Source organism: Mastacembelus armatus, chromosome 2, assembly GCF_900324485.2.
Source record: "Mastacembelus armatus chromosome 2, fMasArm1.2, whole genome shotgun sequence".
NCBI classification, from domain to species: domain Eukaryota; kingdom Metazoa; phylum Chordata; class Actinopteri; order Synbranchiformes; family Mastacembelidae; genus Mastacembelus; species Mastacembelus armatus.
The window spans coordinates 2792185-2816325 of NC_046634.1; the positions used below are offsets into that span (position 1 = coordinate 2792185).

At 44.4% G+C, this 24141-nt stretch overlaps 1 protein-coding gene across 3 annotated transcripts; it reads right to left on the reverse strand.

Annotated features, from left to right (window-relative positions):
* Window positions 1-14414: 14414 nt before the first annotated feature.
* On the reverse strand, window positions 14415-23317 carry gart (phosphoribosylglycinamide formyltransferase). Of its 3 annotated transcripts, none has more exons than XM_026301775.1 (23): window positions 23238-23317; window positions 22983-23050; window positions 21362-21511; window positions 21104-21199; window positions 20842-21016; window positions 20294-20405; window positions 19936-20004; window positions 19708-19833; window positions 19539-19626; window positions 19313-19398; window positions 19032-19200; window positions 18429-18660; window positions 18028-18122; window positions 17748-17857; window positions 17386-17584; window positions 17005-17256; window positions 16644-16796; window positions 16213-16416; window positions 15875-16021; window positions 15346-15476; window positions 15066-15207; window positions 14857-14972; window positions 14415-14740 (listed from the first exon to the last, which is right to left on the reverse strand). In XM_026301775.1, exons 3-23 carry the CDS (start codon window positions 21504-21506, stop codon window positions 14543-14545), a joined length of 3045 nt encoding a protein of 1014 aa, XP_026157560.1. In that variant the 5' UTR covers window positions 21507-21511; window positions 22983-23050; window positions 23238-23317; the 3' UTR covers window positions 14415-14542. The 3 variants fall into 3 exon arrangements, with proteins under 3 accessions (XP_026157560.1, XP_026157561.1, XP_026157562.1); XM_026301776.1 differs by having other exon boundaries at window positions 23188-23270; XM_026301777.1 differs by lacking the exon at window positions 23238-23317 and adding an exon at window positions 23134-23155.
* Between the last annotated feature and the right edge of the window lie 824 nt (window positions 23318-24141).

Consider the following 24141-nt stretch of genomic DNA (forward strand, 5'->3'; position numbering starts at 1 on the left):
CATACACGTTTCACTTTCCACCACAATTTCTCCACATATTACACTTCTGCTTCATTTTCACAACCCGCAGCTGCAAAATTTCACAGAATTTCCTGACACATATTAAACTCCCATCCTCCTCATATATATGTATTGATTGTCACTAACTTTGTAACTTTGTGCTCTCTCTCTCTCTCTCTCTCTCTCTCTCTCTCTCTCTCTCTCTCTCTCTCTCTCTCCTCTCTCTCTCTCTCTCTGTACCTTCTGCAGGTGTCCCTGGTCCTGGAGCTGTGTATTGCTGATGTGCAGTTACTGGCCCCACCAACCTACAGTGTCTATTTGTTGTTTATTGTTGCTGTTCTCTTCTCTCTCCTCTGTCCACTCACCCCAACCGGTCGAGGCAGAGGGCCGTCCAGACTGAGCCCGGTTCTGCTGGAGGTTTCTGCTGTCGCCAAGTGCTTGCTCATGAGGGATTTGTTGGGTTTTTAGTTTTTGTAAAGTGCCTTGAGATGATTTGTATTGCGATTTGGTGCTATACAAATAAATTGAATTGAATTGAATGTGTCATTTCAATGAAATATTCCTCTTCTTAGCTACGACCGACTTCCTTCACCTTACAGGATTTTTACAGTCATACTGGGGGCCAAGAGTATAGAGCAGGGGTGTCAAAGTCATTTTAGGTCAGGGGCCATATGAAGGAAAATCTATACCCAAGTGGGCCGGACCGGACCGACAAGGCAGCTACCTCCGGGCCACCTAACAAGTATAGGCCTACTTGCTCAGCCCTGGTATAAACAGTTTGCCTCCTTAACATAATTGCTATTGCGATACCCAGTGGACACATTTAGAACAACAGTTTCTTTCATTGAAAAATTGCAGCTAATTTAAACTTCAAATCATCTCGCGGGCCGGAGTACACCCGTTTGTGGGCCTGATCTCGCCCGCGGGCCGTAAGTTTGACACCCCTGCTATAGAGAGAGGAGAGAGGGTAAAGTAGGTATATTATAAGAAGAGGTATGTCAGAGGTTTGTAATTGCAAAGTACAATAACCTGTGTGTTATGTATTAGTCATACAGGCTTTTATTTCCTTTAGAAAAGGTGGTTTGTTTCATCAGGTTTTGTAGTAACATTAACTAATACGGTGAGAGAGAAGAGAACAGCAACAATAAACAACAACTAGACACTGCAGGTTGGTGGGGCCAGTAACTGCACATCAGCAATATACAGCTCCAGGACCAGGGACACCTGCAGAAGGTACAGAGAGAGAGAGAGAGAGAGAGAACGAGAGAGAGAGAGAGAGAAAGAGAGAGAGAGCGAGACAAAGCGGCTCCCAATCAGAAGCCGGGGCGTGGCCGAGAGATAATAAGTAATGTGGAAAACGTGCCCGCATTAGTCATGTGATTTTCGGCTGTTTTTAGAGAACTGGTTCTTTTGGCTCGGCTCACCAGAAGAGCCGGGTCTTTCCGTGGCTTTTCAGATTTTTTGGTGCTTAAATTCATTTATTACCAACACTAATGTAAAAAAACATGCACTATATGAACTGTTGATTATATAAGTCCACCTTTATTTATACACTCTACAGAGCGATAAAAACATAAATGAGAAAGTGCAAAAACAAACGTTTCACTATTTACAAGCCAGATCTATGTGAGATTTTAGTCTTGCAGACTCTACGTTCTGCCTTAGTTTGGTCATTGACATAGCCGGCTCCCGTCCTTCACGTCAAACAGCCTGCTCTCAAAACCGTTTCCTTAACGACCGACACATCACTACGGCGCATGCGTAGAAAGGATTCGCGTGCGATTGGACGGCGACTCAATCACGTGGCTGTGAGTCTATTTAAGCGCCTGCGGGAAGGCGGGCAGGTCTCATTTAAGGTCCAGGTTCAGACGGGTTCAGTACGTTCTGCGTGAGCTGGTCGATCGTTTGACGAGTCGACGCTCAGTTGAACTTGTTTCTGACCTGTTGTGTTTTGTTTGCAGAGTTCGGGCTGTTCGTTCCGCTGAGGACGAGACCGGCGTGAAAGTTTGGTTTGGTTTTTGGTTTACAGGTGTGACTGCGGGACGACGGCAAACAGCGTCAGTTTTGGAGTCCGGGGCTGGCGGTTTGTGAGGAGTGTTTGTTTGTTTAATGTGTTTGTTTCCTACAGGTCGGCGGAGATGGCAGAATGTGTGTTTATCGTCGGAGCTCAATGTTTGTAGCAGGTGTTAACGGAGTTTGTTTCAGGTGCTGAAGCGGGTTGGAGTCGCGCAGCAGACCCGGAGTACCCGCATGTTTTTAATGGCGTTTGTGGACGGAGATCTTTGTTTGTTTTACAGACAAGAGAAGCAGAAATAACGTGGTTTTTCTTTTTTGCTGTAGAGGAGGGCGGGGTTTGTGTCTTGAACGTGACAAGGCACCGGATGTGTCGTCACGGGCGGAAAGAATGAATGTAGTCTGAACTTCCGACAGCGGGGCTGTTGTGGAGTCGTCAGCAGTGTTTGGAGCAGCCTAATAATGTTAATTTAATAATTGTTAATGATGATAATTTCAGAGACGTGCGACGGAGCAGTTTAGTTTATTTTCCTCCCCGTTTCCTTTGTCTCAAGATTGTAGCTGAGGCTTCCTCTTCCGGAAATACTATTTTTGTTTTTCAGGTAAAATAACGAGGCCTGGAGAAGCTGTTGGGTACCTTGTAAACTGCTTGTTTGCAAGGTAACTTTTATTAAAGTGAGTACAAGACAAGCAGTGTTTAGAAACATGTTTTGTATTTTATTACATGTGGAGATGATTATCAATATCACAGATGAATTAAACATTTCACTCTTATCAACACCAATCCATAGTAAAATTAAACTTTTTTTTTCTTCATTTCAGGTTTCCTGGACTCTTCATGCTTGCCTTAAAAAAACGTTTGCTTTGGATGACAAAGGAGCAGCCATTGAAGTGAAGTCATCTTTGCAACACAAAGAGCAGGAAGTGTACCTGTGGTTGCAAAGTGACTTGACTTGGATGTTTGCTACTTTGTCAGTGTTGCAGTCCAGAGCAAAGATGAGTTCGATTTGGATGAAGCAGCTTTGTGCATTGAAGTGAAATGACTTTGCAACTTTTGGACTTAAAGGTCTGTGTGTTGTTGTGAAGTGATTTGACTTGAATGTGACACTTCAAAAAGCACTTTCTAAGTTAATAAAGTTTTAAGTCAATGTTAAACTTAAGTCAAACGTTTAACTTCATTTTTCTTATACGAAGACACAAAGACTTCTTCCACTTTTAGACACTTCAGTTTTTATTAAAGTTCTTTTCTATATGTTCCATATTTCACCACAAACTGTTAACATTTGTTCCACCAATAAAAATGATTTACATTTATCCCATCTGCTTATCTAATTACTGCTTCTTCAAATTAAGTTTTTTTCTTTTGCCTGATATAAATATGAGGGGCACATGATGCTCACAATCAATGAAAAACACTTAATATATACACACAGTATGTGCTCAATAACACATTTCTGTTCTCTAGCACCACTACATAACCTTTGACACCTAAACTCCCTTCTTTCCCACATAATTAGACAATTAGCCCTTTACTCTTTCATACTCACATTGCTGTCTCATGCTACAGTTAGTTACAATGATGAGGACAAGAGAGTCAGATTTCACATGTCACTTTATTAGAAAGAACAAACATCACAAGTAGCACATCTATTCACTCCCTCACTGTTATTTCCCTTGAGTCTTAACACTTTTCTAAACCTTTGCTCATCTATCACATCTACCTCTACTGAAATACATTGACTGCATATGATTTGGAAAGAAACAACCATTGACTCTAAACACTGACATAGTTAACTGACTGGGCTACTGACATGACTAAGGCTAGGAGATGACTGCAGATAAAGGTATAACATGTATGTGCTACTCAAATATTCCAATGCATTGACCTAAACTAGTTTGTCTGAACAAACACTTTCAGAACTACAAACCCACACCTTACGATATACGCTGTCCTTTATTCTAACACTCACCGCTCAGCGACGTCCTTTCCTGGAGGTCGACGACTCCGTCTGGATCTGGCCGCCGGGTGTCCCTCCGTCCCCCGTGCTCCGTACCTTCATCAAAACATGAAAAACACGAAAACAATTACTGCACCTGACTATGAACCCCGTGTCTCCCCCCCCCCCCGGCCTCTCTACACCTTTCTTGTTATTGTCGTGACAACGACAAAGGTACAGAGAGTCGTTTTCTTTCATATACATGTTGGACAACTCGCCCTGACGTGACCGCGACTCTCACACGTGGCGTCCGTCTGCTAACTGCCCAGCCGGTTAGCCGGTTAGCTAGCCGCCATCCTCCGCCGCCACGTCCATCTACGCGGTCCGACCGTCCAACTAAAGCCGAGTGTGTCTCCTCCGTCTCCGCCACACGACGAGCCGCCGCCGACACCGAATCTCCGCCGTTACTGAGCCAAACGCGGGTCGCTGCGGCTCTTCCGTCTGGCTCCGCCGACTGTCAAAGAGGAAGTGACGTTCTCCGAAGGGATTTATGGGAGGAAGTGGATCCTCTCTTCCTCAGCCATTTCCTCATGGCAGCTTGCAGCCTCGCCAAAGTTGCTTTACCGCCGCCTACTGACCCGCGGTGTGAACTTCATTCAACATTATTCTCATTATCTATATTTAGATCCGATTTCTAATATTTATTATGACTCGCTGTGTTCACTCTTTGTCTAAAACACCTTCCATGTCACTGGCTGTCACTCCCTCCGTCTCTCCTTTTATCCGACTAACATACATTTCCAGACGCCATTCATACTGAAGATCCAATGGTCCCGTCCGTAGCCTGTTATTATCACATTCCGCTTTATGGACCAAGATTGCGATTTGACTCCGGCTCACTAAGCTCTCTCTATGTACAAGAATTACGATGAAATGAAACTCTTTTTTAAGGAAGGGCCTCTTCCTTTTTAAGGACACAAAGAAGTTCACGGTTTCCAAGCGTTGGCCGGTCAACAAGGGCGCCATCTGCTGGACAAATCAACTATGGCGACATCTGCTGGTCGACGTCTAAGATTACACGTCTATGCGATATTGGAACTTTCCAAACAACATTTAATGTCTATGGCAGAGACGATACCAAGACTTTGTTTGGCTGTCAAATCAAAGACCTCTGTTTGGATCAATTTGGACACTTTGAGAAGCTATAAATGATCTGGCAAAAAAACATTCATGGTTTAGTTATTGAAGTTATGATTTTAAAAAAGAACAAAAAATGCATCCAACGCTGATATCGTAAATATGACGTTTATTGTATATCATATATTCCTGTAGCTACACACAAACACAGTTACATAATTAGACAGAAATGGCACATTTAAAGGGAACAGTAACGCTTCTTCAAAAAAGCGTGAAAAACTCAACCCATATGCATAAGTCCACTTTACTACTGTAAAGACTACACACAAGATATGATTGTATCTTCACATAATGTTAAACACAGCTAATGATGACACATTGCTTCACTGGTGAAATGAGTTATAAGGAATAAGACAACATCACTAATACAAACTTTAATATAGTACTTAAATTCAAGTACAATAAACTTGAATAATGAGCCACTTTAATTAACTGATTGATTTGATTATCGATAATTAAATCTTATATTTTCTTATAAAAATCCATTCTTGGATGACTAATCTCCAGACTGTTGTATATAATGTATACAATATACACTACATGTATATCATATAATAAACTTTGCGTCTTCTTCTTAGATGTATATACTCTACTCTCACTATACATATGTTTAACTTCAATATATTAATCACTTGATAATGTCTGATCTTTATTTATGTCATCATTAACACCACTGATGACATAACATAACAGAAAAATAAACTATGTTATACATTCAGCTCATTACCTGAGAATAGAATAGCTAGAGAATCAATCTACCTGTCGCCTCATCAAACATGGGACTCATCCAGGTCCAGGTCAACAGGGGGTGAGGAGGGGATTCTCTGTGCCGCCGTGTCCTCGTTCCCGAGGCTTTCTCTGATCCTGGATGGCCCCGGAGGAGGCGGAGGAAGAAGCGGGGTCGATGGCAGTGCTGGTGGTGGCGGAGGGCCCGGGGCGGGCGCAGTACCCAGCACTGGGAGCGGTGGAGGGAGGAGGTGCGGGATAAAGGGACAGGGGAGCAGGTTCGGGAAAGAGGATGCAGGGAGCACGTCCCAGATGGGGGTGTTGGGGTGGAGGCCTGGGAGATGGAGGGTGGAGGGGAGAGGCTGCTGAGGAGGCCCCACTGCTCTCTCTTCTCCTGTTCCTTGTTCAGTTTGTTTAATGAAAGCATATTGTCTTTAGTTATACAACTAAAGATTTACATTTTTTCAGGAGTGCTTTTCGTCTCCATATTAACAGGTTTAAGATACTGGAAAATGCATGAAATTCAAGGGAGCGTACCCCTTATATTGTCTCCTACCTGCTTGTTTGAAGGGCCGTGGAGGTCGGCGCTGACCGTGGGAGTGGACGTGACCTCTGGCATGGGAGACTTTGAAGGGGTCACAACGATGGGAGTCAGGGGCTTGCCCTCCCCCGCGGACGCCTGCTGGGTTTGATTCTCTGTAAAGGTCACCGACCCCTTTTGGTCTCCGTGCGCTGTGGGCACACGTGCACGAGTGGTCAAAACAGAGATGACAGCGTCATCTCGCAACTCGTTAACACATCAGCACCATCAAAGAGAATGGAGGCGGGGATGCGACAGGAGGGCTAGGCAAGGACTAGGAGGTCACAGTCCAATAAAGTTAATTTTTTTCGAAACAGGGCATGAGACAGAACAGAGTGAGAAGAGTCAGTTTGAAGACAGGTGATACAACAAACAGCACAGGAACAAACACAGAGGTTGTGGAGGGATGAAGCAGGTCAGTTCAAATCTGCACGCAGACACTAAATATCAATTTTTATCAGTCCACATTTGGCCTGTGCTCTCGATCTGAAGTGTGGGATAAGTGTAGCCTCATCCGTTTTTAAAATGTAAAACAAAATCGTTTCAGATTTTCACCGATCCTTACTGTCACTAACTCTCAGACACATGTGAAGGTTGTTACCCAGTGGTTTGTTTTTGGGCTGGATGCTCCTGCGGGTTGTGGAAAGTCTCGCTCCAGATCGACCTTGTGGTTCATTCTTTGGAATCGACAGCAGGGGGCGTCGTATCTGCAGAGAACTCACAAGTAACAGCAACTAGGTATAGAGAATTCTTTCCACACTTTTACACAAACACAATTAGTCCAAAGCCTTTGCACTTGCTCGATGACCATGATACATCTATAAATCCACCATATTATCCTCAATGCATGTATGCGTGTTTGTGCTTGTATAAAAGATGACAGACGATGATGGCGTCTCACCTGTCTGAGGCCACGCTTTCTTCCTAATGGAGGTTGTATCAGGAGGTTCTGCTGGCCCGGTTCACTCTGCACGCTGGCCACCCTGGTTCAATCACAGAGATGGACACAAACGCAAAGACGCAGAAATACGTAACGGCGAAGGAACCACAAGGCCACCGCATCCCCAGCTCTGCCTATTGACGACATTTAACTTCAACATATACCCATACACAACACAAACACTCTGCTACAAGATGCCCGGTCGGGGCAGGTTGCCATGATTCATACACCGAAAACACAACAGGGGACAGTAGGGGCTGGAGTAGCAACGCAGAGACAAGAAACTTTTGTACTAATAACTGGAGGTGTCTAGTTTTTTAAATCCCCCCTTCATTCCTTTTGAAGTGTGTAGGATAGGGGTTAAACAGATTTGACATCCATTTCTCAAAAGTACAATTTCATAGAACAGGACCAAAAAAAAATACAACTAAAGTGTCATTATGGTTGCCAACCCAGTTCCCCCTTGTCCCTACAGATTGGTATCCACAGTAGGACGCCCAATTTGATTAGCGAGAAGCCTGAGAGACACGTAAACAGTATGAAACACTATGGGAGAGAGGCTGACTTTGGTGATGGCACATCAACTGTAAAGACTCACAGCTAACACAGAAGAAGAGACAGAGCTCCCTGGCCCTGGGGCTGAAGGGCCCTCTTTAGATTTTTAGGAAGGGGGCTGGTTAGATAGCACAGCAGATGAGCTGAGACCATGAGGGTCAGTGCTCAAAAGGAAGTGGGAGGGTGGGGGTTGGTGGGACAGAGACATTGGACCCACACAGACAGCGTCACCACGCTGAGCACCTTTCTTATGAGGGTAGGAAGCCAGAGTATTCCCTCTGACCTCAGCTAGCAAACCTGCAGCATATTTTTCACATCCCACTATTCTTACTGTCTATGTAAAAACAAACAAACAAACACTATAAATCAACAGAGAAATACACAGGAAAAAATGACTGTGGGCTGTGGGATACAGCTGCTTGATCCTTTTCAAAATATTAATTGTACATATTCCATAAACAAGTCAAGATCGGAATTGTACGTTAACATTTCAAGAAAGAAAAACTAATATTCTCACACCACGATCAACACTTATAACTGTCAGGCTACATATCTTTGTATGATCGCATTTCATACTTTGTGTGAAACCTCTGGCTTCACTTCAGGCTCTGCCTGAACACCAGGTACAAAATCATCAACTATAGAACAAACAGATCCAGGCCATGATATCAAAACATTGCATGTTATTTTTGGAGCAAATGTCTGACCAGAGCCGCTGTGCACAGCCTCCTTGAGGATCTTCAGTTCATTGTTGAACTCTGCAAACAGGGAGCTCTTGCAGGGAGGCCGTGGGATGAAATGTCGCTCCAGCTGGTCGGCGATGTGGTGACGGGAGTCGGCAGGCTGGGTCAACAACTGCAAAACGCATGACATTTCTGAGACCGGCCCGAGGATCGCTGCATTTATGGTGATGTTAGAACCTGTCGATTAACAGGTTCCAACGTCGATATTTGACTCCTTTACCTTGCACTGTATGAATGGTCTCAGCAGGACAAAGACAGGGATGCGGGTTCAGACAATGAAGTCAATGAAGTCCCAGAAGGCCAGGCCGCCCACCTTCTGCAGAGCCATCTCTTTTACCTGCAGGCTTAAGCGGTACCACTGGTTCCCTAACGAGCGCTCATAGCAAACCAGCACCACCTTCAGAGCTGGACAGGGAAGAAAGAAGGCAAGAGGATTAGAAGAGAAAGTGGTGGGAACAAGAAAAGCCATCAGCTGATGCCATTTCTCAGTCATACCCAGATATGCAGCCTGACTGGTGGACTTGGCTAAACCTTCTCTGTGCAGATCCTTCCCTGTGTTGCCGGGGGTGGAGCAGTGAGCTGGGGAAGCATCCAGCATGAAGTTTTTGGTGCGAGAGGTGGAGATGATCCGAGGAGGCTAAAGGATATTGATGACTGTCTGCAGCAGCAGGAAGATCTCGGGCTGCTCCAGGTGGGGGCTGTCTGCAAAGAAAACACCACAGACGCCCAGGTACAGCCGATCTGCTATTGCTTTTTGGCCATTTCAATCGCAGAGTGTCTCTAGAGGGAAATCATCCTTTAAGGCCTAGGATGGTGGAAAAGGAGGAAACAGAAGTTAGCCCTGATAGTGGGCGTATGGAACATATTATTTAGGAACACAGTTTTGATGAAGTCAGATGAGTGTAATTGAAGTCTACCTGGATCTGCAGGGCCACCAGCCGCACCACTGCTGTGCTCAAGGGCAGTGGAGGAGAAAGGTATGGGCTGAGGTGCAGCAGAGGTAAGCCGTCTGCCACACTGGACGGTCCAACCGCACCCATCACCTGACAATGCACAAAAATAAAAGCTAAAAATCCAATCCAAACCTGAGTGATAAGTCTGTGTCCTCTTTTTTTCCTTACCAGGTTGACGCAGACGTTGATCAGTGATCGAAGGTGTGGGAGGAAGGAGATGATTGGCTGTCGCTGCAGGGTCAGGCAGATCCCCTCGATCAGGCTGCTGGCTGCCTCCCACTAGAGATGGGAAATTCGATTCTTTTGACTGACTCGGATCTTTAACTCTGGAACAGTAAATTGAACCAATCATTTTGAGTCATTTCGTTCATTTTACAGCAGGTGGCGCTGTAGCCCTCTTGTGGGCGTTGTAAAAATGGCCGCGGTTCTCAAACACTATATACTGAAGACAACATGGTTTGCTTCAGCTGACATATTATAATACACAAAATGCCACAAGCAATTCAGACCATGTGAAAACCTAGGAAAGCAAATACACACCACAATAAAGTGACTCGTGTCCTGCATCCTCCCTGCCATTGTTGTTTAACAGCGCCACGGTGACTTGGTAGCTGTCACGTGACAAATGAACGAGGGACCGATCCGAGAACGAGTGTACATCTCGCCACACAGCCTGAGCTGTGAACGATGAACGATTTGTGGCAGAGTATAACACAAAATCAACATGTTGATATAATTTTCGAAAGTATTTATTTACAATCACACTTTACATTATATACACAATAACACTACACACATCTACAAGAATCAAAGACCACTAATTAATTATGATCCCATGAATCAATAATGTATGTCGGGTGTCAGGTGACAAATATATGAACGTCAGATATCAGACATCATTCATTTCCTTGTTTCTCAGTCCACAATGGCCTCAGAAATAAGGCTCCTGATTGGGAGCCGCTTTGATTCTCTCTCTCTCTCTCTCCCTCTCTCTGTCGCTTTTCTCTTCAATCCGCATTTGATTGATTTGATTGACGTGTGGCGTCTGTTAAACGTTTGTTTTTGCACTTTCCAATGAAAAATGATAAATCCACCTTTATTTATACACTCTATAGAGCGATAAAAAATAAATGAGAAAGTGCAAAAACAAACGTTTCACTATTTACAAGCCAGATCTATGTGAGATTTTAGTCTTGCAGACTCTACGTTCTGCCTTAGTTTGGTCAATGTAATTGAAGTGTGTCCAGATTTTGCTGCGTTTTCTGTTGTCACTCATTTTCTCAACTTTTTTTTACCTTTCCAGTCCGTTTGTGTTTTGGTCCCTCCCTCCTGTTCGTGTGTTTGCTGTGTGTGTAACTCCGCCCCCCCCCCCCCCCCCCCCCCTGCTCAACGCAGACAGAGACTCCACACGTCAATCAAATGCGGATTGAAGAGAAAAGCGGCAGAGAGAGAGAGAGAGAGAGAGAGAGAATGCATTGCACACTCCTGCACCATAGAGAGCATCCTGACGGGAAACATCACGACCTGGTTGCAACTGAAGGAAAGATGAATGCGGCCAAGTACAGAGATATCCTGGAAGAAAACCTCTTCCAGAGTGCTCAGGACCTCAGACTGGGCCGAAGGTTCACCTTTCAACAGGACAATGACCCTAAGCACACAGCTAAAATAACAAAGGAGTGGCTTCGGAACAACTCTGTGACCGCTCTTGACTGGCCCAGCCAGAGCCCTGACCTAAACCCTATTGAGCATCTCTGGAGAGACCTGAAAATGGCTGTCCACCAACGTTCACCATCCAACCTGACAGAACTGGAGAGGATCTGCAAGGAAGAATGGCAGAGGATCCCCAAATCCAGGTGTGAAAAACTTGTTGCATCATTCCTAAGAAGACTCATGGCTGTACTAGCTCAAAAGGGTGCTTCTACTCAATACTGAGCACAGGGTCTGAATACTTATGACCATGTGATATTTCAGTTTTTCTTTTTTAATAAATTTGCAAAAATTTCTACATTTCTGTTTTTTTCTGTCAAGATGGGGTGCTGAGTGTACATTAATGAGAAATAAAATGAACTTTTTTGATTTTGGCAAATGGCTGCAATGACACAAAGAGTGAAAAATGTAAAGGGGTCTGAATACTTTCCGTACCCACTGTATATGTATATCTATATGTACATCTCTATGTATCCATATAGATGTGTATGTGTGCATATACATCTATATGGATGGCAGCGGCACGAAACACTGAGCTATCCAGCCACCCTGTATGTGCATATATAGACGTGTGTGTGTGTGTGTTTACATGTAGCACAAACGCTACGAAATAATTTCCGATTGACTCATCAGACTGCCTCAGATGAAGAACAGCATCAAACAGGATATTTTATTGTGGCTATAGTAGGATTATATTATTGTAGATTGTAAGATTCCTGCGTTAAAGATTAAAGAAAAAAAAAGATTCGACATATATCCAAAAAATGTATCTACATTTATCTTCCGCTTCTTAAAATATACATTATATATTGGATACTATAGAGGCATGTCTACATAGAATGTACAGGTGGCTGGATAGCTCAGTGCTTCATGCCACTGCCTTTGGTGCAAGAGATTGTGGATCAGGGGTTAGAGTCCTGACTGGTCATTAAAAAAATACAAAACAAATGCTAGGTCAATTACTTATATACCTAAATATATTTAGGCATTACATATAATGTATATTTATACTCTATTACTTATTTATCTAATGTTTAGGCATTAAATATAATAATTTACATGTCAAATATGCAACACTTAATAACATATATAACAATTTCTGTATACATATAAAATTATATGTATGTCTAATCATCTCCAATTAGAGCCAGGACAGGACAGTAATGTCATCCCCACCACCCAAGATTAGGTAACAAGTCTTGTTCATGCTCTCTCAATTGGGGGGTTTTCATTGCCTTCTTTGTTGGGGGCATGCCTTAGTCTTCTTTAGTCTTCTGGTCTTCATCTTCGTCACACTTCAGTAGCCATCTTCAGTTTAAGTTTAAATTTAGGAGACTTGTTACCTAATCTTGGGTGGGGGGGACATTACTCCCCCCCCCAACCGGGCGTCCTGGCTCCCCCTTGCCGTAGCATTTGTTTTGTGTTTTTTCATTGACCAGTCGGGACTCGAACCCCTGATCCACAATCTCTTGCACCAAAGGCAGTGGCATGAAGCGCTGAGCTATGCAGCCACCTCTGCAAGCTATGTACCTTTCTCCCTACCTACCTACTTTCTATGCCACTATAGTATCCAATATATAATATATATTTTAAGATAAGAAGCAGAAGATAAATGTAGATACATTTTTTTGATATATGTAGAATCATTTTATTTCTTTAATCTTTAACGCAGGAATCTTACAATCCATAATAATATATCCTACTATAGCCAACCTATCCAACCTACAGCACTAACTAGGTGATGAGTGAACATGAAATTTCAAAGCAAATGCAGTTGTTCAGCTGGAGCAAGTGTAAAACAGCATAATGTTTTCATCATTTACCTGTTTGGTGTATGCAGCTAATAAAGGTTGCAACAAAACCTCATGCGTCTTTTTGTTTTCCAAAACATGTTTCTACTGCAACAGTGGTTTATTTTGGCCTGCACCCAGTTCGATAAAATGGGTGTAGGCCATGCTTTAAAAGTCTGTGTATTTAAAATCATTGTAAAAGCGATTACACGTTACTTTTAGCAGCCTAATCTAATACTGACCAGATTTAACATACTTCAACTGTATAGAACTATGAGTGCGTAATAATTTACACTTTGGCCACTTCAAAACAATGAATTGTGCTTTTGTGTGGAGCCTATATTGCTTTTTCCAGCTCTAGTGTCCACGTTGTTAGTGGTTCAGGGCTGCTCCTTAAGGTTTTTTTCTAATGTTCCTCTGCATTAGCACTTACATTGCGTTCCTGCTCGGCCTGTTGTTAACCACATTACATCCTCCTGTCATAGATGTTCCCACATGGAGTCGCAGAGTTTGAATCTTGTTTTCCATTTGTTGCCAATAATGTGGTTTTTACAGAAGCCTCCATTGAAATGAATAAACTTATGTACGTGTAAATACAGCTGACCCAGAAGTTACTGTTGCATTGTGGGGTTTTTTTTGTTTGTTCTTTGTTTGTATTTCAGCAATATTTTACACAGCATAAATTTTGGTTAAAAGTTGCTTTTGTATACTGTCTATATCTCATTACTTTGTACTTGTATTTGACTAAGAAATCACTTGTGACCAAAACTCGAGCTTGAAATGTTGAGTAGTCCGTGGGGTACTTGTAGGATCAGTGGTTGAGTGTCCACGGATTATAGGTTCAAACCCTGTTCACTGCTAAGTAGGAAACAGAGCAAGGATGGTTCTTTTTAGGAAAAACAGCAAAAAATAAAATAAGTGACTCAGTTATCGCAGGTCAATTGGTCAGCTTCATCAGTCCAAGACAAAAAGCCTATGCGCGGAGTCGCACGTGAATCCTTTCTGCGCATGTCAAATCACATCATGACATGTCTGAGCGCAGCATGACACTAGATACTGACATGACGTGACTAATTTTCATAGTTTCAATGATTTTATTCTTTTCTTTTTCTGACAAACTGAAATTTATACCGACTTTGTCACTTTCTATGATAAACAAATGATGTGACTTTGCTTCCATCTGTTGGTTTTTCTACAACACCACTGCCTCAGCTTTTCGTTTCAAACTCCAAGTATACTGCTCGCTCACTGACACCTCCAGAAGTCCAACATGTTTCATGTTTCAAAATAGTTCGTTTATTTTCTACTCAGCATGTTTCTCTTTTTATTACAAATCTACTTCTTAACAGGAAGAAACGCTGTCTGTGCCAATCAAACATCACTAATGTTGAGCTGTGCTCTTTAACTTGGACAGTCTGACTTCCACAGGATGTGTCCGTCCTCTCCCAGTCTGACCGCGCCGCTGGCCACCAGCTCCAGAGCGCCGGGGAAGGCTCGGTGCTCGGCCTGTCTGATCCGGTCACACAGACTCTCCTCCGTGTCGTCGGGCAGCACGGGCACTGCCTCCTGCACGATGATTGCTCCTGCGTCCACCTCCTCCTACACACATTAAAAAAAAAAAGATAATAATAAAAAACAAAACAGTGGGGGTGGCATCCTTCACATATTTTCCTCTTCTTTTCCCAGCTGCTATATCCACAGTATGTCAAACTCACTGCCACAAAGTGCACCGTGCAGCCCGATACCCGCACCCCAGCCTGCAGGGCCTGCTTCTGAGCATTCACTCCCTTGAACGAGGGCAGCAAGGACGGATGGATGTTGAGTAGCCTTCCTGTAAGAACGACACAAACACAGTTCAACTTCCCGCTGATTATCCCTGACAATGCCGATACGACCGAGCAGGATATAAACAACATTTCCATACCGCTCCACTTCTTCACAAAAGTCCCGGTGAGGATCCTCATGAATCCAGCCAGACACACGAGCTCTACTCTGAACTCTGCCAGCACGCGATCGATGGTGCCGTCAAACTCCGCTCGGCTCCCGTACAGCTTGTGGTCCACCACCTAGTTGGGATCAGACACAAACACTGACACACTGACTTCAAACACACGTAAAACTAAATATTTTAATAGTTATTACATCAACCTTTCTTTTATGCCTCTCACTTCCTCTTACACACTGTCCATATATTCTGATCTCACCCGTGTCTGGATGCCAGCCAGCGATGCTCTCCTCAGACCCTCAACCCCTGGTCTGTTAGAGATGACCAGCACGATCTCTGCTGAGCTGGATGGACGTTTGGCCTGCTCTATCAGGGCTTGTAAATTGGTGCCTGAAAAACAGATGAAGAACCGTGTGATATCCCGACTGCACTAAATAGTAAGAAACATCCATCTATAAGGACCTCTAAAGCTCAATACAACTTTTTATCTTGTTTGTGTCAAAAAAGTTACTGCAGCGTTACAAAGCGATTATTTCAGCTACCTGCAGAGTTCCCAGGAATTTCTTTTACAGGACGGTACTGTCGGTCTCAAAGACAGAATATTATGAAGGGGCATGGTGGTCAGGACCGTTTAAGTCCTGGAGTTCCCTGAAAGTTTTACTGCTCTGACTTTCGCCTCATCGTATGATCTCGTCTAAGTCTCTACAATAAAGCCAATGTCTAACTGCTCTTGTAAAAAAACAACACGCTGGTTGACTTCCTTATTCCAAAGACCAGTAAATATTCACCTGTGCCAGAGATGAGAACGGCTACTCTTGTCCTTTTGTGCGGTGTGCTGCAACCGTCGTTTTGCTCCGTCTCCGACTCTCCCCTGTAGGAGGGCTCTGCGTTGAGCAGGCTGTGTTTGAGGTTACGGAGCACCACGGGTTCTGCCCCTTTGTGCACAAACAAAAAAACAAATTCACAGTTCACACCAACTTCATTTCTGTTGCATTTTATTAATCTGCTTTTCTTTAATACCTCAGGATAATAGTTACGTTTTAGTATTTTCATACCAGCAAAAATACTGTATCTGAAGTTGTGCTGTATTTCCTACAAGTTACATAGCAGTATTTCTGAGCCTTACCAGGCTGCTTGTGGGCCAGCGAACCCACGATCCAGGCCTCTTCGTGAGCCTGAACCTGCCGTAGGACACTCTGAGCATCCTGGGGGCCGACAACCAGCACTGCCCCCAAGCCACAGTTAAAGGTGCGGGCCGTTTCTTCCTCGGTGAGACCCCCCTCCTTAAACAGCCAATAAAACACCGGAGGGATGCTCCAACGAGACGCATCTGAGTCCCACATAAACAAAAACAGTAAATATCAACCACAGAGCAGGGCGCACAACAGTGATGAACATAAACACATCCCTGTTTAGTCATGTGACCATAATTATGTTTACACAGTATCTGCCTACTTGGCCTCACGCTAGAAAAACATGAATAAAGAAGCCATCCCAGAATGCAGCCTCTCGGATGAAATCGACCCTCATGTTGCATTTGATAAACTGTCATCTCACCCAAATCCACTGCCAGTTTGTTGGGCAGCACCCGAGGGATGTTCTCCAGGAGCCCGCCTCCTGTGATGTGAGCATATGCTTTGACTGCACCGCTGCGCAGAACTGGCAACAGCGCACGACTGTAGATCTTTGTCGGCGTCAGTAAAACCTCCCCTGGAAGCACAATTACACTGAAACGGTGAGAAAACACTGGATACACCTGCAGCCAACAATTCATCTAAATTATCCATCAACATGCTGCCTGGTAATTACTTTGGTTCACTTATTTCTACTTTGTACAATGACACACAAACAAATGAAAAGAAAAAACAAAAACAAAAACCCCACATCTAGCCACATGTGTAACCTGCAGGCAACTCACCAACAGTCTGTCCCGGGTTGCCGAAAGGAGCTGGGGAGCTGTAGCTGAGGTTAGCCCTCTCCAAAACTTTGCGGACTAAACTGAAACCGTTGCTGTGGACTCCAGAGGAGGCGACTCCGATCAGCAGGTCGCCCTCGACGATGTCCCTCAGCCTGGGGAGCAGGGCTCCACGCTCCACTGCTCCGACGCAGAAACCGGCTAAGTCGTACTCTCCCGGACCATAGACACCCGGCATTTCTGCCGTCTCGCCCCCTGGATGGACGCAGAAAAAGTCACAGAATTACACATCTGGTTATTTCAAATGTTCAACCAATAATGTCCAATCCCAGTGTAAATAATAAGATTTTTAATTTGAAAAGTCTTATTGCTTCAAAACATCACCAAGCAGACCGCAGCCAGCAATCTTGCAGGCCTCTGCGATGCCGCCAACCACGGACGCAGCCACGTCTACGTCCAGTCTGCCGCACGAGAAGTAGTCCAGGAAGAACAGCGGTTCGGCACCCTGAGCCAGTATGTCGTTCACACACATGGCCACCAGGTCCTGACCCAGGCCGCCATGCTGTCCACACGCTTGTGCAATCTGATGGTTACAGATGTTTCACAAACAAAAAGACAAATTTACACAGTGATGACAAATGACTACAACATTTCCATGAAAACCTTTTGACTTCAGGTCATAAAAACAACCGGAGATATCAGAACAATCCACAAACACAATCCAAATACAACGATAAAATTACCACCTTGAGCTTGGTCCCCACACCGTCTGTCCCAGAAACCAGGATCGGATCAACAAATCCAGCAGCCTTTAGGTCAAACAGTCCAGCAAAACCGCCCAGATTAGCCTCACATCCTGATAGAAAAAAAAATGCTTGTGATGAAGTTTTTTGCCTGATATGTCACACGGATGTTAAAACTAAAGACTCACTAATAAAATGAAGTGCCTTATGTTCGATGTGTCCGCTCAAAAGAAATAGGAATGTCATTATTATTATAAAACCTTTTACAAGAGAATAAACTTACCAGCACGAGCGGTTGCCTTGGCCAGAGGCTTGATGGTGTCCACCAGCCTGTTACCGGCAGCGATGTCTACTCCACTGTCCTTATAGGTTAGACCTCTGTCACAGACAGCAAAATACCACCGGTTTTTATTTCCTGCATAGCAATACGCTTGTCAAAAGCTCAAACTGACGTAATTGTTACAGAAGACTTTTAAAAGCCTCCAAAATCAATGAGGAATTCCATCCATCCATTTTCTATACCCGCTTTTTCCTGAAACAGGGTCACGGGGATCTGCTGGAGCCTAATGAGGAATTCCATACTTTACAATTCATATCATAATTTGGCTGATAATTTCAAGAACTCCGTTTCATCCAAACTCAAGTCCACAAATATAAAACCTGTTGTTAAACACCGACACACACCTGGATTGATTCAGGTGGGCGATGGCCCGATGCCCGATGTCACGGCGATACACGGAGCCCGGAAACCCGACTGCCGCCACTCCCTGATTGGCTGCCTGCAGGGCCGTCTCCAGGGACGACCCGACGGCGGTCACCGTTAGAACCCGCCCGCCACTGGAAACCACGCCTCCTTCCTTCATGGCAGTGCCAGCATGGAAAACCTGCAGGCCCTTGTCTTGAACCTGGGACAAACCTGAGGGTGAAGACATGTTACTCAGCATGAGGTTTTGCCTGAGCCAGTATTCTCTTCCACATCACTATGATGAGGACTTCATATAACTAGAACATCTATTAAAACGTTCTACTAACAAACTGAACATCTTTTGGTTTTATTTGCAGAAACTGACACATCCTAAAAAACTTCTCCAAAAAATTTCTCCAACTAAAGCAGACTTTAGCAGACTTTACATTCTGAGGATCACTGCCATTAGTACGACCAGTAATGAATAAAGAACAACTTCTTTTTTAAAGTCCAAGAGTCAAGTTTGTTTCAGGACATGACATCAAATGATATGAAAAGTCTCTTCTTCTTTCATCACCTCTTAGACTTGCTGTCATGCATACCTGTAATCTCAACTCCTTTCTTGTAGCAGCCGGGGTAACCGGGGCTGGCCATAACCACCGTGACTGCAAAGCTGTCCTGGTCCCACACGGGGGCGCTAGAGGCCAGTTTGCCATTCATGGTGTTCAAGATTACGTCATACAGGTCAGTCTTCAGCAGGGGCAGCAGCACCTGACCGAGTGTCAAACAGCAATGGTCATGGATACATTTTTCCAGTATACTTGGTAAATTATCTTTAAAGTCACACAAGATGAAGTCACAGATGACGCTCAATGAAACTCACCTGACACTCCGGGTCTCCAAAGCGGCAGTTAAACTCCAGCACCTTAGGCCCCTGTTTGGTCAGCATTAGGCCTGCGTAGAGTACTCCTGGAAAAGCACAGAAACAAAATGAGACAGGACATATGTGCACTTTTTCTAAAACTATAAAGTCACCGCTTCAAACAAAACAAGAGCCGATGAGTTAGACCAAAAAAAAAAAAAAAAAAAAAAAAAAAAAGAGCACTTGCCACAGTAAGGAGTTCCCTCCTCTTTCATGCCGTTCACCGTCTTCTGGAGGACCGTCTCTCTGATCTGCTGCAGCAGCTCCTGACTCACCTATGTGGGACGGAGAGAAAGCAGGAGAGTCACGAAGTCCCTTACACGTAAGCATTTAAAACTTAGTTTGTCTCCAAGTACCTGAGGGGTGGGGCAGTAGGCCCCCATGCCACCAGTGTTCGGCCCCAGGTCGCCGTCCAGCAGCCGCTTGTGATCCTGTGCCGGAGGCATCGGACACACAGAGGAGCCGTCGCTGAAACACAGACACTACAGGAGCAAGGGTGAAAATGGATAAACATTCTGTCAGTTTACCTCAAATTCAGAGTTTGTGGTGAAGAAGCTGGTACAACTGTTTCATTCACTACTCACAGACACTTCCTCTCCTTCCAGGAGCTCCTCCACCACCACGGTTTCCCCTGCAGCTCCAAATGCTCTGTCCTGCAATGCAGAGTGTTACAAAGACACATTTCTTCGTACGATTGACCATGTGGAAACTGCTGACAATAGAAAATATCTGGTACAACCTCTCTGAGCTTGAAGTGCAGCCTTAAACACACATAGACACAAATGGTGTTTAAAAGCTCCTGTGGATTTTACTTTAGAGAAGATGCTGACAAGATGAACACACAGGCTTTATATTTAAATTAAATAACAGTTTACATGATGGCTCGACACTTTGCTGGCATTCAAATGGCCAGAACTAATTTTTTTTTTTTTTTTTACATACCTTCATGATGTCCATCACGGCCTGACAGGCCTCGTCCCGGTCTCTTGCCACAATGACTCCCTTCCCTGCTGCCAGGCCGCTAGCTTTCACTACCAGGGCAGGAAAGTCAGCCCTGGAGACCCCAAACAATCGAACCAAAAACATTCAGCACAGAAAACACATCAGCAACCCACCGTGCCTCGCCGATATGAAGCGCAAACATTCTTCTGTGGACAATTTAACATTTGAGAGCACACTGTTGTTTGGGAAAGGGTTCCGGATCCGGATGGATGATGGGTGTCAGAATACGGCAGCTGCCGTTCTGTGGTTTGTGCAACTAAAATTAAGTGTTTATTTTCTTTCTCCAGAGAAGCTGTTTATGTTTGATCAGTGTGTGTAGATCCTGGACGATGCCAACTGATGAGGATATAGAGAGGTGTCTGTATGTGTCTGTTTCTTATCCATCATAAACCCATGTTTTTAATCATAAAATATACTTGGGCCATGTGACTTGTGCACAAAAACACTCTTTCCCAGACACGCGCTTTGCGTCCCTTTACTATACTGACGTGCGGATGTAGTCGCAGGCCTTCTGGGGGTCGGTGAAGGAGCCGTATCGGGCCGTAGGGATGCCGTGACGCTCCATGAAAGCCTTGGAAAAGCTCTTGCTGGCCTCCAGCTGAGCCGCCTTCGCAGTAGGACCAAAACACGGCACTCCTGCCGCTGTCAGGTCATCTACAATACCTGATGGAGACATTAAAGTAAAAGTCAGTGACACTAAATAAGATCCAGTTGGGACAAAGTGTGTTACAATCAGCGCTGGTCATTTACCTGCTGCCAGTGGAACCTCAGGTCCAATCACAACAAGCCCCACGTGATGATCCTTACAGAACTGAGCCAAGATGGTGTGGTTACTTATCGATACCTCTGCATGGGAAACAAATTGATCAAAAAAACCTGTTCATTGTTCTATAAATGATTCAGTATTGTGTAGATTCTAAGTCCACAGTGACACGGACAAGCTGAAGTTTTATATTTCCTGTAGTCTCCTTCAAAACTTCACTAAACAGCCGTGGTGCTTGTAGTTACCGGAGTTGCTGATCTTCCCGCAGTTGGCCGTGCCGGCGTTACCCGGGGCTACCAGCACCTGCTGGACCTGTGGAGACTGGGCCATCTTCCAGGCCAGTGCGTGCTCCCTTCCGCCGCTCCCGACCACAAGCACGCGCTCTGCCATGGTACCTGAGCAAAATAACAGATGTCAGAGTGTAGTATTAGACTCATACTGTTCACACCATCATGGCTTTGCTACAGAACACCGACCGCTGCTCGTCTGCCTGACGTTCTCAAAATAACCTTTTAAATTGCATGTAAAGGCTGACCTATAACGGTGCCGTGATGGAGTGCTGACCTTTCCTGAGGCCTGTAGTCTCATACTATCTTGTAACACGAGACTAACAAGTATCCAATCAACTAGAACAAAAACACAAGTCAAGAATTAAATGGCATGGACGTATCACCAGCTCATTTGCATAGAAAAACAAAGCCATTTTCAGTCTGATATATACTGTGACCTCCGTTTGACAGCGCAGTTATTTCCCAGTGTCTCTCTCTCTCTCTCTCTCTGTGCCTTTCATTGAAGAACAGACTCTACATCTCACTTTTGTTTCTGTAACAATCACTTCTGCAAACATCTGTAACATTTCTGATGTCACTGTCCCCCATCACATCAATTAGTGTTGATATCATCTCATCACTGAACTGACAACCCAAATGTTTAAGAGCCAAACCACATAGGGTTGGACAATGTGGCCAAACTATTCACGCTCTATTTTTAATGTGAAGAACAACTCACGGCCTGGATTCTTCTCCGTCTAATATAAACTAATATGATATGACAACAAATTTCTTTTTTTAAACCTAAAAACTATTCCCCAGTAACTGAGGCCATATGAAAGAAAAGCATCCTGCCCTGCTTCTACATTACAAACATACAGACTAACACTAGGGGGCGCTGCATTATTAAACTTGTATTAAATCCATTTGACATATTGTACAGCCCTAACTCGACCCCAAAATCCTTTTGAAGAAAAGCAATTCCAAGCGTTAGTGCTAAAAGTGGACAGAAGGGGTGAACAGAAACTAACTGATCTGTACTGGGACCCTGCAGTGTCAACAAAACCGGGTCATAGGTCAAACATCCCACTGTACACTCCAATACCGACCGATGACGTGAACTCTTGACGATTGTGCAACTGCATTGTTTACTATAGTTCATGCCTGCATGTGTCAATACATTGGCTCCAAGCTGCCTTGAACACACAAGATAATGCAGAAAGTGGCCCCACAGTCCACGATCACTCCAATCACTTGTCTGATTGAAGTCACTCCACTCGCATGACTCCCAGCACGAGACAAATCACACGCATGAACCCAACAATGACCCTTTTATGTCACAGCCCCATGAAGAAAGCATCGCTTCATGCACTGCAGCATTTAGACTTTTTATTCTTATTTATTCTTATTATACACTTATTAATGTCTGTGCTGCACTCTGCTCCGAATGACACACACGGTTACTGACTCGATGCCTAGAAACTGGATCGTGATATTTCACTTTATACATCGCATCAACATACGTGCAGGTTCTTCTGTCTCATTTCTGGTGCTGTTTCTACCGACACAGCCAAGCTGCAGTAGTTAGACCACTCACCTGTTTGTGTGTCGCAGGAAATAGTCGGATCCCAGTCAGTAGCGTCTCCCAAGATCCCAGCCTGTGGACTGACCGTGGAGAGAAAGTTTGTTACCACACCACATCTCGATCTGTGCACCAAACACACACACGCACACGCACACGCACGCACCACGTGGATCCTATATATCACGCTGAGCTACGTAGCCACGTAAAGTTCTCTCACCGCACTAAAGCGCACCAAGACGTTTTTCTTCATGTATCTACCTCTCTTACCTTTCCACGCTGCTCCAACCACTTTTTGGAGCAACTCGGGGATTTTTCAACTTCCTCGGGGTGTAACCATCAAGTGCATCACGGGAAGTGTAGTAGAGTTTCTTATTCATAGGTTTAGGTACCTGGAGATCCTACACGTTAACATCAATAAATCAATAAAGTTTTGTCACTTTTAACAAATAGTTTTTAATAAAAGGTTCTTCTTCTTGACTCTGTGTGTCCCGGTCCAGTCCCGGTCCAGAAGAGGTTCTTCTAACTCTGACCTCTGTGCTGCAGGACCAGTGATGCGCGTTAATCGCTTGGATGCTGCTCGCTGCGTGCCCAGTAGAGGGAGCCAAAACATAGGACATTATCATCATCATCATCGTTAACATGTCAGTGGAAGTTAGGCTGCTTTGGACTTTCTGTCCTAGACCCCCCTCTGAGTTCCTGGAGAAAATCCAGTTCTTTATTTTGAGGGAGTTAGCAAAATGATGACTGAGACCCCTGAAAGTCGTACAGTAGTTTTTCTTGTCCACATTTTAGTGTAATTTTGACTAAATAAAGCAATAAAAGAATAATTTGACGAATATGTGCTCAGATAAATAAAGAAATAGATAAATAAATTCTCTAATGCCTGTTACTCTCTCCTTTCTATGCCTGTATGGGATGTGAGTCACAACTGACGGAAACATGAGAACCAGGGCCTGAAAACAGTTTTCACCTGTTTTTTAAACCCTTAACTCATAACCTAAAATCCACACAGTTTAACTACAATAAGAATGCATGACCTGCAGGCTCCGTCGGCTGCCTCTGCCGCGTCGGAGGCCCCAGATGTTGCACATCTTGTTTACACCGGGGGCCGGGACTATGTTTGACCTAGTTGCTGAAAAGCCCAGGAGGCAAAGTAGAAAGCAAGCCGCAC